This window comes from Anthonomus grandis, chromosome 2, assembly GCF_022605725.1.
Source record: "Anthonomus grandis grandis chromosome 2, icAntGran1.3, whole genome shotgun sequence".
In the NCBI taxonomy this organism is placed as follows: domain Eukaryota; kingdom Metazoa; phylum Arthropoda; class Insecta; order Coleoptera; family Curculionidae; genus Anthonomus; species Anthonomus grandis.
Genome location: NC_065547.1, coordinates 27,231,884 through 27,248,111, shown reverse-complemented (window position 1 = coordinate 27,248,111; position 16,228 = coordinate 27,231,884). Strand labels below are relative to the sequence as shown.

Sequence of the window (16,228 nt, the reverse complement as noted above, 5' to 3'; positions counted from 1 at the left end):
ATAATCCGGACGGTTCGCTTCGGTTAGTGAAAAAGCCATATAGCAAGTTTTGTCTATGTTAAGTGATAGTTTAAATGTGTCAAAATAATTTTTTACAACTTCAAAACCGGCCTTAAGTTTTTCTTTAGCATCATACCACGAGTTTCCCCAAAAAATAATGGCAGTGTCATCTGCATATGCAAAAATTTTTGCGTTTAGTATGTTTAGTTCACACAAGGAATTAATATATTAAAAAGTGTTGGACCCAGGACGGTTCCCTGCGGTACTCCACATGTTATTATATTTTGGTTATATTATTAAATTATTATTTAAGGTAATATTTTGCCTAAACAAAAGTTTAAACCAGCTTTAAATTTGGCTACAAGAGTTGACAAAAATAGTACAAATATAAAGAATATAACAAATATTTAATAATATGGAAATGAACAAAATTATAGCAAAAATAATTTCTTGTTTATATTCTTATTTCCAGAATTACGCACAATAACTCTAAAATTACGCATACCATTTTTTAGTGATAATTCCCTTATAATGAGACATAAATGTTAATTTACTGTCCAGTAACATACCCAAATCTCTGAGAAATTAATTTAAGAGCTAACTCATTTATTGGGTAATGATTTAAAGCGAATTGCGGATTTTGTCACCTTGAACAATCTTAGGCCATCTGCAATGACAAATAACAACAAAGATCATTAATAAATAAAATAAATAAAATAAGCCCTGTGTGAAAGCCCAAAGCTATACCAGAGAAGACCTGAATTTCTCCCGAAATTGTACTGTTAGGGAATAGGTGGATGTAAAGTTCTTGACGCTAAGTGCTAAGAAATCCTTTTTTATAGGTTTCTCACTTTACAAACGAAAAGAAAGTTTACTGTTAGACCAAAATTTTAGTTGTAACTAGGTTAAATATTTAGGAATTTATTTCTACCCTCAACTCAGATGGGATTAGAACATTAACTATGTAGCCACTAAGATGAGGGAAATATATCATAAATTTTAAAGTATTCACTTGCAAGATAATACATTACATAATATTTATAAAATATTTTAAAAAGTACCCATTTACCTAAATAAGACAATGGTAATGATGTAATGTATGGAAAATAATTTTTTTGGTGTAAACTTCTGAAAATTTTTGAAGCTGGGGGATGCGTAAATTCCGTGTAACTCTGTGAGTCGCTTTTAAATGAACCCTAACGTCTGGCACTCTAATCACAACTAACAACGTCTATCGTTTTGACATGTGACATATAACTTGACAGATGACAGTTTCATATGTAAACATGACGGGCGGAAAAATGTAAAACGTCAGTATTTCCCTGATATTTGCAAAAAAAAACATGTTAAACAAATCCCACATGATAAATTATTCTAGTGACAAAAGGTTTGAATAAACCCCTACTTATCACCGTTGGTGTCAAGAGCACAAACGGAACGTTTTTGATACGTAAGGCCCTCAATGTAAAAGTCTAGGTATGTTTACCTTTTTACATTTAAAACCTGTTTTTTGTGTTTATTCCTTACATAAACTGTTTTATCACTAAATTTTCATGTTCATGCACACATTTTGTTATTTTAATTTACACTTTTAATCAATTTATTATCCAAAGCAAAGGTTAACAACAATTTGATTGATTGTAATATTAAACCTTTCTATAATGAAAATTAATAAACTCTTCATTTAATTAATTTCCACTTCCAATTAATAAAGGCCATAATGTTTAATTAGAAATATTTAATTATACAGCCATTAATTTAAATTGTTCCCAGTTTGTAATTTAAGTATTGTCATTACAGGAAAAAATGTTAAATAATATGTGCACCCATATGGGTGATACCATAACAGATTGGAAAGAAATTTCCTCAGTTTTAAAAGCAAATCAACAGGTAAATTTTAATTTATTTAGTTTTATATATCAATAAATGAGTTGGTTGTAGAACATAAGTTGTTCAGACTGTAACTGTCATGGTCCCAATTTGTGGCTTTGCCTCAAAAAGAGCTGTGGTCATATTGGATGTTCTGAGAAGTCAAATGATCATAACACCATTCATAATGCTGTAAGTATTATAATAAATATTATTTACCTAGTTTTAAAAATGATTTAGAATAAATGATATGACTAATTTATAAGTAAAGTCAACAGTTGCTTTCATTCAAACATTAATATAAATTAAAATAATTTTATTATTGAGAAATTATAATATTAAACCAAAAATGTATACATAGTCTAATAGCTAATCTACTGAACCTCTTAAATCTTTATCCATACAATTATTAAGTTCAATAGGCAAAAGGTTCCAAGATTGTATAATATTAAGTTAACATGACATAAAGATTAGAAGAGGATTGGTTAAAATATATTTCCATATTTATTATTAATAGAATAAATCTGGTTTTGGGGAATAAGTTCTTTGATTTTAGTAGGAGATTCTTGGTTCTACATTATTTTACTAAACCATTTTAATTGTGAAATATTACTTTCTAAGAGGATGGTGCAATGGTGCGTGAATCACACAACAGCATTTGCTAATCTCTGTATACTATCTTGATCCTAATAATCAATAAACAAACCCTTACCTAGCAAATTTGATTTATGCTCTCGCTTTCGGTTTTTGGTTTAGGTTTACTCTGAAATAGAATCAAATGGATTGAAACCAATTGATTCATGTTCTTTGGAAATGATCTTGGGATCTACAGGAACATCAAGGATCTTTACATGAAGAATGATAACTGTAGGATAACTAACTATTATGTTTGATCTTTAGTAAAATTTGGACAAGGTGGTAACTTATATTAGGAGGAGCAAACGTCACAACACTGATTCTCATAGAACTCCTAGTATAACTTTCTGTCTACCAGAAGTAGTACTATTAGCCAGAGGTAGTCTTTAACATCTCCGCTCAGTTTACTGATTACAATACTTTTATAGAGCTCTTGTGCTCTTCAAAATCTGAAAATTCATGAATTAAATCATACTTAATATTTACTGCATTATTGTTTCATTTTTCATTTGAAAGTTCTAACTGAACACATCTTTAACGAGTCATGAATACTGTTATATAATTTCACCTCCACATATGAGAAAAAGCTTTTAAAAGAACAGCTTTTAAATTTAGGAAGCGAAAGTGAATTATGCTATTGAACTGGTATCTGATGTTCATCAGAATGAAAAGAAATCTTTTATCTTAAGTATTCAGGCACATCTGTAAGGTTAGAAGTTTTATTTCTCGAAGCTTCAACATGGGCAACCACCATAAAACTTAAAATTTTTCCACACTTGTGCATAATTCTGGAAAATTTGTAAGATTATGTATGAGTGATGCATGTCAGAGTTTATAATTGGGGTATAAAACATAAAACAAATATGACATTATTATAGGTGCCTTATTATTTAGTTTTAGTTTTAACTGTATTTATTTTCTGGTTTGCACACACAGATTTTTAAAATCAATTGTGCAGCCAATTTATTGTAAAACTATTGTAATTGAAATATATAATATTATTATTTCCAATTTTAAACATAAATCTGCCGCAAATTCTTTGCACTCTCTGAATTCAGTTTATTGTAGGTACATCCAGATAAGGGCCATAGATAGTACAACCGTAATTAAAAAAATGAAAATACCAGAGATTACACATAGATTTCCTTAGATTAAAACTAAGTACATTTTTATTACCATATAGACTTCATAGTAGCATATGACCTTCGTAATAACCCAGAGACATCAAATATTAAACCAAGATTTTTGGCTAGAGATGTATTATAGGAAATTTTTTCATTATTTATAGGACAAAAATTATTTTTAAGGCAATCTTGACAATATTTTCAGCTTCAGCTCATTTTAAGAGTAAAAAGTTTGATTTTTTAGCATTTAATGTAAGATTATGAGAACCTTAGAGAAGTCAATTGATCAGCTGATGTCATACATTACTTTTATTAAAGGAGTTATCGTACCGCAGGACTCTCTAAAGCCCGACTGTAGATCAGGAAGTACATGATTTTCCATAAGAAACTTCACAACCTGTTGATATATAATTTTGTGCGATATTTTAGACACTACAGGTAGTAGTAGGCTAATGGGCTGAAGATAAGAGAGTTTCAATGGATTATTTGTCTTAGGAATGGGATGCACAAATTCACAATATGACAAACTTGTGGTAATACTTGAGGCATACAGTATCTTTTGCAAACTTGCAAAAGTATTAACTAATCTTATCTGGTGTAGCCACATTGGGAGGAATTTCTTTGTTTTTGTTACATTTTATGACCATGTCACCTAGTGCTTGCCATCCCTTTTTATCGCTTAAAGAAAACATGTGGTTTGCCTAGTTTTTCTTTTCACGCTGAACACATGTCAAAACAAAGTTTATTAGTTCTGTCTATCTGGTGCCATCTTTAATAGATTCAGTTTCTTTAAATTTAAGCAAGGATTTATCTCTTTTGTTATCATAAGCTTTATTGCATCAGTTAGCTATGGAGTCTTTGATTTGTTAGCACGAATTGTATGTACAGGCGCATACGCATTACATAGGCCTCTGAAATTGTGTGTAAAGAATTCTATCTTTACATTTATATCATTTGTAATTTTGTAAGTCTGAAGAAAAACGTATTAGATCAACATTTTTAAATTCGTGCATTTTAAGAATTCTGGGTGAAAATTTAGGGACAGAGTTATATGATTTGTAAAGTTAGCATTAATGCCTTTAAGTTGGTGTTTGTCAGGACTACTGACAAAAAAGGGATCAAGACGAGACTGACTTAAAGCAGTGGTCCTTGTCGATTCTTCAATAAATTGGTTTAAGCCAAAGGAGTTTAAGCTTGAATCCAATGGGTTTGATAAATTAAAGTGAGTTTGAACATTTGTATATTGTTTGAACATTTGTATCTCCCAAAAGTTTTCATTTATCTCTGCCAATTCATCAACTGCAGGTATCATATTGGACGAATTTTATCTAATTTGTCAATTGTAGAAGTGAGATTACAATGAGGTGGTCTATATATACTCGTAGTTGCTATAATACATGTTAATTCTTAAATATTACTTACAGACAAGTAATTTAATCAAGTCAAGAGTTTTCGCAATCGAGCTTTTAAATTGTTTTATTTCATTCTGTAGCTAGGCATTAGACATTTGCAGTTCTACTATCATAAGGATGAGTAGAAAATAAATTTTAGTTGGTGAATATTTGGTGCTTACTTTTGTAATGTCAAGGAAACAAGGTTTTCGTGATCATTATTTCGTCTTCGGAGAAAATCAAACTATAACTTTTGAACCCAACTATTCTAAAATTATATTGTTTAGCAAAAATCCATAAAGATGGCAATAAAATTAGACCAACTGTCTCAACTATAGGATCTCTAACTTACAACATTTCAAAGTTCTTAGTAAAGCAATTTGAAACATTAAAATTCCCTTATGAATGTTTTCATTTAACAAATATTTTTTTTTATTTAGCAACTCATATGAACAACTGGAAGGTGCAGCCATAGGTGATTGCCTCTCTCCCTTTCGAGCAGAGCTCTTCATGAGCCATTTTGAGTTGAATGTAAAAAATACATTTCAATACTTTCGAAGAGTTTGGTTAAGATATGTTGATGATGTGGTTGCCGTGTTCGACAAAAGCAAATGCAATGAACAACTCAATAACTGTTTTCCATCCATTAAATTTACCTTCAAACAAGAAACAAATAACCAACTTTTTAAATACTCTTGTCATCAAAAATAATAACCAGTTAGAATTTCATATTTATAGAAAAGAAACAAGTACTTTTAGATATATAACTAGTGACTAACCATTATTTTCAACATAAAATGGCTAGCCTGCATTTTTTGATACATTGTTTGGTCTCATTTCCTTGGACTAATGACAGATCTTATAAAGAAAAAGCTACAAATAAAACATTTGCTAGGGCAATGGTTATGATGATAGGATTATTGATAAGCTGACTGGAAGACAGGTTGGAAGTTAATCTTAAAAACTACCACATTTCAAAAAGATGAAAATATGTAAACTTGTTGCAATAGAATATGATCATATCTTGACCAGAGGTTTTGCTAGGGTTTTTAAAGACTTAAGGCTAAGAATGGTCTATAAAAGTTTGGCCAAGTTGCAAAATCTTTTAGGAAACCCAAAAGATAAAATAAAAATTAATGAAAAGTCTGGGTTCTATGTGATGAACGATTTTGAGAAGATGTACATAGAGCAAACAAGATGATGAATTACGGTCAGATTTAAAGAACATGAGCTCATGTGAAACATGGAAGACTAAAAGTTAAATACTGGTCACTTTGTTGGGATAGACAACTCAAAACTACTTAAACCAGTTAATAACAATAGAAAACTAGATGCATACGAAAGTTTAGCAATATTCAACAAATCAAAAAACCATTCTTAACAGGGATAAAGGTCCAATCCCTTATAGTCAACTGTATTGCTTAGTTAGTGTTTGAGATTTGTTACATTTTTAGTATGTAATACCACCTGTAAGTAGTTTTAATTTTCTCCAGAAGGTGCTAACATCGTTAGCGAAACACGTGTCGAGAGTAAAATAAAGTTTTGGTTAGTGGTAAAACTGTCTCATGATTTAAGTATCACACAAAAAGATTCCAGGGTCGTATAGAATAGTCCTATAGTTGGAAGATTTAGTCCAACTATAGGACTATTCTATACTGGATCAAAGATCGTGCTTTTGGTTTTTTGTTAGATCTCCTGTCAATAGTCTGTGTTGGTTATTACAATAGTCTGTGTTGGTTATTTCATAATGCAAAAGTTTTAATAGCTTTTACTATATTCTTAGCAGTTTTGTTTTTCGAATGGCTCATAGTTGGCTTGTATATTTTGGTGTTACTTGTGCTTTTATTTCTTTATCGTCTGACCTTGTGTTTATTAACAATTATAGGTATTTATTACCTCTTGCATTGTTTCTATAAATTAATTATTTATTTGTATATCATTATCAATGGTGATCCTGAGGAGTATAACACAACTCAATATTTGATAGCGAGAGAGGTTTCTATCCTAATTCCGGCGTTTCTATCCTATAATGTATAACCTACAACTATACATATATACATATAATGCAATATAAAGTGATGTCAAATCGAATCAGATATGCTTTATTTTCACATCATAAGCTAGAAGAAAGAAGTTATATAAAATATATATTTCGACACATCACTTTATATTGCATAATATGTAAGTTACTAAGTCAGTAACTATGTTACTATATTTCGTTGTATTTTAATGATTGCTTTGTTGCTAAGGATTTTTTGCTGTTGGATAATAAAATCTGATTTGAATAATCTTTTTAGAATAACGTGACCCACTCAATCCATCTTAACCTCTCTACAGAAAGAGTTTGGTGCTACGACTGTAGAACAGAAATCTTTCTTCCAAAGAAAACCAACTACATAAATGGCTATGAGAGTGACCAAGAAGATCCTACAAAAATAAACAACGATTCCGGGCATGGTAGCTATGCCACCCTAAGAGCAAACAGCCCCGACAGGGGCGCCATTTTTGAAAATAGTGTCGGTCTAAATGTGGGCATGAACGGTGACGGAGACGTCTCAGATTCGAGTGACGTTGGTGAAAGTGGAGACTTTACTGTGGATACCAGTAATAAGGGCTTGGTGGGCTTGCAAAATATTGGTAAGCATTTTTAATTTTTATTGAATACATGTTTGTATATCGAAAATACAACAAAACGAACGCTAATATAACATAAACATTTAATTAAAATTAGGGTTATATTTTTCGTCTGACTATATCTGACCTACAAATAGCCTTATCTTGGAATACATAAATAAATTGTTTTAAGTCAAATTAGCTGGTAAATCTTTCATTTACACGATAAATCTGGATTTTTAAAGACTTTTCGGATATCCATTGTCTCCAGTAAATAAGGTTTGTTTTACTCTTATTGTGTTGGTTTAAAATCTTTTATAGATGCTTATGTTTTGAGGACATTTTTGAGTGGAATCAGAGGAACTCTCAATAGTTAACCTTTATGTTTTTATATTGAACTACGGAATATCTTGACGACATCTTAATTGATAGGAGCAAATAACTTTAATTTTTTTTTAATTTTTAGTTCTAGTTTGTATTAAGATATCAATATGATCGTTGAAGAGATGTTGCTTTACGGTGTATTAATTATAATATAGCAAACAACATTTCTATAGATCCAAAGTATTTTTGGTTATTTACTCCAATTTGTTATTTGAGAGAGGTGGATTTAATATTCCTTCTAAAATACCCTATAATGAGAATGTTAGGTTATATATTAAGGACATCGGCATACCCGGATGAATAATTCTAAACTAAATGCTTTTATGTTTGCAGGTAGTAGACGTAAATAATAGTGTTGGTTTCTCTAAAAATAAGATAGTGGTGTTCTGGACTAGATGGAGTCTCAGCATTTTTTCTTAAACAATGCTTGTGTATAATTACAAGACCAATAGAGATTATTTTTAATTCAGCTCTTAGTTCAGATTGTTTTTCTGCTTCCTGGAAAAAAGCTTTTTAAAACCTATTTTAAATGACCAACAATCTTGCATTCAACAATCATGAGCAACAATCTTGCTTTGCATGTAACCAGAGTTAGTGTCCAAAATTACTTGATTGTCTTGTTAATAAGAGAATAAGCTGTTGTTTTAGAACCTTTTTTAATCATAAAAACTAAATATTGAGTCCGATGATGATAAGTGGTTGCCTCATTGAAGTGCATAACTCTTGAAACAAGATAGGCATTTATTTGGTTTGTGGCGAAAAGACTTAAGAAAACATCTTCCCTATTGTCCTTTTTTAATCGTTAACAATTTGGATGTATAAACGGCATAAATACCATAAGGTTCTCATTGTGGCCCTCTTTTGTTTTGACTCTTTTTAATTGATTTAGTGAAAAATTTTAAAGATTCCAGTGCTCTAATATTTGCCAATGATATCAAACTCTTTAGGAGTATTGAATCTTTAAATGATTATGCTCTTCTATAAGGGAATCTTCATTCATTTTTTAATTGGTGTAATTTAAACAAGATGTCACTTAATATTAATAAATGCCATAAAATTACTTTTTCAAGGAAAAAAAATCTTCCAATTAGTTCCAAAACAACAGTTTCGGACTTGGGAATCTGAATGGAGTCAAAATTATCATTTAAGAACAATATCAATTATGTAATAAATAGGGTAAATAATGCTTTATTGCCCCTTTGTTAGACGAATTTTGGAGTATGGGTCAGTTGTTTGGTCTCCATCTTACCATAATTATTACATTGAGCAGCTGGAAAAAGTCCAGAATACATTTTTGAGAAGCATTTAGAAATGGATATCACAGGCATAAAAATAACAGATAGATAGGAATAGAATAGATAAATTTCCCTATATTAAAGTCAAGAAGAATTATACTAGTTTATGTTTTCTAGAAAAAGTAATAAATAATGTTACAGACTGTTGCTAGTTGTTGTCATTTTTTAAACTTAGAATTTTTTCCGATGTATTTCGATGATCTATAATTTTAATAGACAGCTACCTAAACAATATTTCTCAAAGAAAAACACCCTGCCTATAAATGCAACTAAATCTCATGAAATTTAATTTTTTAGGCATGATTTTGATTCCGTACATCTACAAATTACTCTAAGAAGTAAACCTATTGAATTGACAGATTAGGTCAGAAATCTTGAGCTGTTAATGGATCGAAATCTTACTTTTAATTTCCATGTAAACAGTGTGTCAAAGATCTTTCTATGGTCTCAAATTTATTTATACATGGAGTACTTCCATCAATGGTGAAAACGGAAAGTTTGTCTCTTTCCATTTCAAATTATTTGAATTTGATTTATGGCTTGTATTTTCCTGGTTTTGTATGTAATTTTACTTATTTTGGACCAACCTCGTCCCAACTATCCCACTTCCTTTCTCCATTTAAAGCCACTTAATTAAAACTAAAGATAAACTACTCCCGCTATCTTCTCCGGAAGTTTATGAGATTAGGTGGGAAGAATGCCCTGCAGTTTACGTAGGCCAGTCTGGTAGAAGGATTTCTACTAGAATTAGTCGAAACCAATATAATAAATTTAAAAATGCCGACATCACAGTGACCAGATCGCCTTTTGCTAATCATCTCCTTGACTCCAAGCATGATTTTACCGATAGCCAAAATATCGAAGTACTTCACCAGTGGAATAAAAGTAAAAGTTTAGTAACAAATTCAATGAATTTTGCCAAGAGCATTCAGAATGTTCACATTCCAGATACAGCTCAGCTTAAATCTCTAGATGTGAAAAACTTATTTCCAAGCATTCCATTGGCTGATTGTCTTGTCTTAGTCAAAGAGCTTCGCAGGGGGAAACTTGATCTACCCTTAGTAGAAAATCTACTTTTACTTCTTTGTACTGTGTTAAATTATTTTTTTTTTCCAATTTAACAACCGTTATTTTATATGGTAAGAAGGATTGCCAATGGGCTCTTGCTTATCGCCATTTCTTAGTAAAGACATTTATGAGCAGTAATTTTAAAAATAACATCATCTTTTATAAACGGTATGTGGATGATATCTGTGTGATTTAGAATGGAAGCGAGATAGAGCTTACAAATTTCCTTAATTATGTCAACGCTCTTCACTCCAAAATTGAGTTTCACAATCCAAAGGAAACAGGACAATACCTTACCATTTTTAGATTTACTACTAAAGAGAGAGAAAATAAGATATTTTTTGAAATATTTCGTAAAAAAGCAAAGAGCAATAACAGATAATATTATACAATACAAATCAACATCACCTTCCTCACATAAATTTGCTGCTTTCCTTTCCTTATTCTACAGACTTTTTAACGTCCCACTTTCTCATGCAGCTTTTAAAAAAGAATTGAAAGGAAATTTAAGAATTGAATCAAAGTACTTTGTATGTGTCTGCCTTTTTTTGGTTGTAAAATTCAGTTTAGTTTTATACAAAAACTTCATATTTTTGTATGAGCCACTTTTAAGCAATCAAAGAACTTTCCTATTAAAAATAGAAACTACCACTCATCAATAACTAAGAACTTTGTTATCTAAACCAGTTGAACAAGAAACTTACTAGTCCTATGGTTGCAACCTTTGGTGTGACACTCAAATTACAAGACAGTTTTACCAAAAATTTTTTATTTTAATTCTCGACATGTGTTTCGCTATCGATGTTAGCATCTTCGGAAAAAGATCAAAACTATATACTATACGATTAATACCATACGCCCCTATCTTGACGAGAGGCTTTGGTAGGGTTTTTAAAGACTTAGGTCTAAGAATGGTCTATTAAAGTTCAGCCAAGTTACGAAATCTTTTACCCCAAAAGATAAAATAAAGATCAATGACAAATCTCGGATCTATGAGATTAATTGCAATGATTGTGATAAAAAGGATATAGGACAAACCAGAAGATCAATTAATGTCAGATTTAAAGAACATGTAGCTCATGAAGAGTTGTAAAGTCAAGTTTGGCTGAACATGTTTTAAATACTGGTCACTTTGTTGGGATAGACAACTTAAAATTACTTAAACCAGTTAATAACAATAGAAAATTAGATGGATACGAAAGTTTAACAATATTCAAAAATAAAAAAAAAATCGTAACAGGGATAAAGCTCAAATCCCTTATAGTCAATTATATAGTTTAGTTAGTGTTTAAGATTTGTTCGGCCATGCTTCATTGAATTTTCAACGCTGTTAGTTACATCATTAGTAAATAAGGCCATTTGTAAGTAGTTTTAGTTTAGTTTTAATCTTCGGGACATCGTTAGCAATGTTAGAGAAGAGTTGGTTAGTGGTAAAACTGTCTCGTCATTTGAGTGTCACACCAATTCCAACCATAGGACTATAACTTAGTCCTATTAAATTACTCTAAATTTCTCTAAGCTTGCTTTTTAATTAAGACATTAGAACTTTATAGTGTCTTACATCACAGATCTCTTCTTAGATAGATCTCTTCTTAGACTTGATGGCCACCTAGTTTTTAATAACCTAAAATAATGTTAGACACTCAAATTATTGTTAGATTGCTGGAATGTATAAAGTAATTTGATTGTTTAGTTAATTTCTTTATGCATAGATAGTGCCACTTTATTGTAAGATTTGTTTATTTATACGTTAGGGTTTTTGACGAATTTTCCTTTCTTTATGTTACATCATCATAACTATTCTAGGTCTGATGATGCCCTAGTCGGGCGAAACACGTAACCTTCGTCTTTTTATTAAATGTTTTATGTGATGCTGCAGATTTTGTGTTGTTGCTTTTTATAAAATGTGTATAATGTATTGTCATAATGATTCGAAATTGTAAAGTGAAAGTATTTTATTTCAGCCGGAGTACATTCTTTAAATGTCCGAACGTGCACTTTCTACGTTTGTTATTATTATTTCTTTTTTCACGTTTCCATCAAGTTGTTCCATCAAGTACAAGTTAAGTGCGATTTAATATGAAGTTATTAATTTATTTTACAAATTTATACGGTTATATCTAGACCCACAGCCAACAACTTGAATTAATTGCATATTAGAGCATAGTTTAATAAATATAAAAACACTGATGTAACTACTTGTTTCTTAACCATCTGTTCGATACATGTTTTAATGTTGTTCATACGTTTGACATAGCTTTGATTTTCTTGAATATACAGCTGTAAAAGTCTTACATCAATAAAATATTAGTAAAAAAAACTTGATCTGATGGACATTTGATTGATTTGTTACACATTTTTTTCACATCCAATTTAAGTATTTGGTATTGGATTATTTTGATCATAAGCACATATCAGCACTCTCATATTTCTTAACTTTACTAATGTTAACGATGTGTGTGTCATCTATTTTTGCCCTATAGATTTATGTTTTCAAAAATATGATAAGATCTATTTGTGGATATAACAATGCTCTAGCCAGACAGGACATGTAATGTAATTTCAATGAAATGTTTTTTTTTGTGATTCTGAGGATTTTGAATGTTTTGTTATGCGTTTGATTGTTAGTGATTCTGTGACAATTATCTTATTCTAAAACAATAACCTATACATTAATTTAATTTCCGTCTAGTGATTTTTTTGAATTTATTAATTTGCTTAAATAAATATTTTTAGGCAATACTTGCTATATGAATGCGGCGCTACAAGCTCTTAGTAACACCGAGCCCCTAACAAGGTATTTTATTGATTGCGAAAAAATTGTTTACATGTTGTCGGAAGGTAAAAAACCAGGCCTAAGTCGAACTTATCAGACTCTTATAAGGGATATGTGGGTCAAAAAAAATCCCCATACTTTTGTAACTCCTTCTGGCATACTATATGGTATTAGGAACGTTCATGCGATGTTTAGAGGTTACCATCAGCATGACACGCAAGAGTTTTTAAGGAACTTTATGGATCAGCTGCATGAGGAGTTAAAGCAGCCTGAGGTTGCAAATTTAAATGAGGCTGATACATTTAGGTAAGTCTATATTTAACTTTAGGTTATTGAAAAGGGAAAGGTAATTTTAAAATTTTAAATTAGTACAAGAAGATTTTATAGGGTTGGGTTGGAAGATGAGCCATTAGTTAAAGGATTAGCAACTATTTGGTTTGTAATTTGGTGAAAGTTCAGAAGATACTATAATATAATAATAGTATGATATATTTTCGTTAGCTCAGATGTTATATTAATTTGCAATTTTTTTAAACTATTATGTTGGCTAGATTTATTTTATATTATACAAGGGTATTTCAAATCTATGATAATATTTTATTTAAATGAATAATTATTTTATAGTATCTATTATATAAATTTGTTTTTTTATCATTTCATAATCATTTTTTTAAAACAATTTAAACACAATCAAAATTGCTTTAATTTAATATTCAACTTATTTAATTAAGAGTGATTTATTGTATAAAAGGGGGGATATCCTTATTTACAAATCTGAAAGAAGTAGTTGTAACTAACTCTAAAAAAAATTCAGAATAAAAACTAAAATTTAAATATATACTATATTAATACTAATATACTAACAGCAATACGTACATCAAAATCGTCTAGGGGGCAAAGATATTAAATGAAAATATTAAAATACATACTTAAAAAAAGTTATGGTTATTTCTATTCTATTTTGTTTATATAATTCCTGTAATAACTCTTATGAAAAGTCTTAAATCCAATTTTGGGGCAGAAAATCTACGATAATAAATAGGGTTACCTGTTCTCTTAAAACAGCATTTTTCTTTTGAATTTGAATAACAGTTTTCTGGAGAAAACCTGCAGGGAAATTTATTAATCCTAAAAGACTTTATAGGTAAAAAATACAGGGTGTTTGTTTCTAAACATTGAGACAAATTTAATTATTTATTTTTTTTTCGAATTTAAATACCCTCTTAGATATTTTTTCTGAAAATAGCTAGAAAGCTTCTATGCATCAAGCGCCTTTTCCAAAAAACAATTAAAATTTTTGTGTTGTCGTTTATGCTGGCTCGATTGAACAGTACGCCACTAGTTTTTCTTATAATAAACAATATTTTTTAATTCTATTCTTTTATAGCGTATCTGGTGTCTTGGTCTTTTTTCGATCGATGCAAGGTTTTGGTATAAAAACTTTAAAATTACCTTCGGATATGTGTAACACCTAAATCTGATTATGATCTTGACAGTCAAGTATTATTTTTATTACTATTATTATTCTTAATATTATACTTTTTTTAAATTATTCTTGTGAATTTGTGACCAAAGATTGTAAATAAATTGTAGTATCAATAAAAAGTCCTATCAACAAACTTTTAGATTTAGAATAGATAATTTTATGTCACCGATTTATTCAGATATAGTGATGTCAGAATTACAAAATACTTGTCTGGGTAGACTATCTTTTTCTGTGCCATTTTTTAAAAAGTATGTTGACGATGTCATGAGAGGGGCTGATGGCGAGATACTTTAAATTTTTAATTCGTTTCACACAAAACTACATTTTACTATAGAACTTTGAGACAATCACTCTATCTAATTTTTGGATAATAGAGTCATAAATGCTAACAATAGACTCCTCGTAGATTGGTATCATAAACCTGCATTTTCAAAGAGATTCACAACTCTTTTTCAACTTCATTAAAAAATTAATATTATTCGAAACTTAGAAAATCACTGGAGCAATGAACCAAACATACTTTAAGATCTCGTATATTCAAGGTTTATCAGAACGGTTGGCTCATTCCGTATAGGTAATATTATAGGATGCAGGTTTACAAAAAAAAAAGGATTGTGAAACCCATATACATTTGCAGTCAGAAGTAGGATTCAAAAGTTATATAGGACAAACTAGTAGATATCTCGCGAAGAACATATTACAGCATTACTTTATAGCATTAGTTAAACATGTTAGGACTAGATAATTCTTTCGACTATAATACATACAAATTCTTGACCAACAAAAAATTTTAATTAAACGAAACATAAGTGAAAGGTTACATATTACACACTACTGCTAACTTTAGATGTGACACTGAAAACCTATGCTCTGCTTACTCAAATTTAATATGTAAATTACCGACAAACTAATCTTAAAATCTGAAACCTCTACAAGCTGCACTAAATATCCACCATTAGTTATTTACAGATTCATACATTTATTCCTTCTGTAGTTTTTACAACTAGTACTGAATTCTCTAGGCTAGCGTTTTTTTCGCACCTCCTGTAGGTCTAATCGGCCTTAAGTTGTAAATTCTCTTTTTTAGTTTGGCGGTTGAGGAACCTCAAAACACCACCCTGAACTACGACTCATCAGAAGGCGAGGAGTACGAGACCTGTGACTCGGGAGTGAGCGAACGCTCATCTCTGAGCGACGACTCGGAAGCTCAACAAGCGGGAGACGGCAGGAGTTCGGGGATTTCTTCTGCGCCCGGCAGTTTGGCCAGCAAAAGGAGGCTTAGCAGATGCCAGAGCCCCGGTAGGAGACAAAGGCCGAGGGTGTCTAGTCAAAGTGTTATTGGTACGTGTGTTTTATTCGAATACTATACAGGGTAGGGACTCTCGCTGGAATAAATTCTCTAGCGTCTTTGAAAAAAAAGGTTTTAGAAAAACACAAAAAATACACACAATTTTTTTTTTCAACCCCTTGGAAAGAGTGATAAGGCCACTTGTGGCACACAACATTCCGGGAATAAACACTTTTACATCGGTATAGCCGGCCTTTATCCTTGCTATCAAATCATTCTCGTTAGGAACATGTATTTC

At 30.6% G+C, this 16,228-nt stretch overlaps 3 protein-coding genes across 4 annotated transcripts in view; 1 reads left to right on the top strand and 2 right to left on the bottom strand.

Annotated features, from left to right (window-relative positions):
- LOC126747854 (proteasomal ubiquitin receptor ADRM1 homolog) overlaps positions 1-16,228 on the bottom strand; it is a 421,821-nt gene that overhangs the window by 2,726 nt on the left and 402,867 nt on the right. The window lies entirely within an intron of this gene.
- The window catches only part of LOC126747911 (ER membrane protein complex subunit 7 homolog), a 325,016-nt gene that overhangs the window by 16,977 nt on the left and 291,811 nt on the right, over positions 1-16,228 (bottom strand). The window lies entirely within an intron of this gene.
- Positions 1,278-16,228, top strand: part of LOC126747802 (ubiquitin carboxyl-terminal hydrolase 20) — a 46,585-nt gene continuing 31,634 nt past the window's right edge. Inside the window, exons 1-6 of one of the 2 annotated variants that reach the window (XM_050456661.1) lie at positions 1,278-1,476; positions 1,801-1,890; positions 1,942-2,061; positions 7,318-7,657; positions 13,117-13,462; positions 15,730-15,983. In XM_050456661.1, coding sequence (XP_050312618.1) covers positions 1,807-1,890; positions 1,942-2,061; positions 7,318-7,657; positions 13,117-13,462; positions 15,730-15,983 — 1,144 coding nt within the window. In that variant the 5' untranslated portion in view covers positions 1,278-1,476; positions 1,801-1,806. Of the gene's footprint in view, positions 1,478-1,800; positions 1,891-1,941; positions 2,062-7,317; positions 7,658-13,116; positions 13,463-15,729; positions 15,984-16,228 lie in introns of both variants that reach the window. The other variant, XM_050456651.1, reaches the window with a different exon arrangement.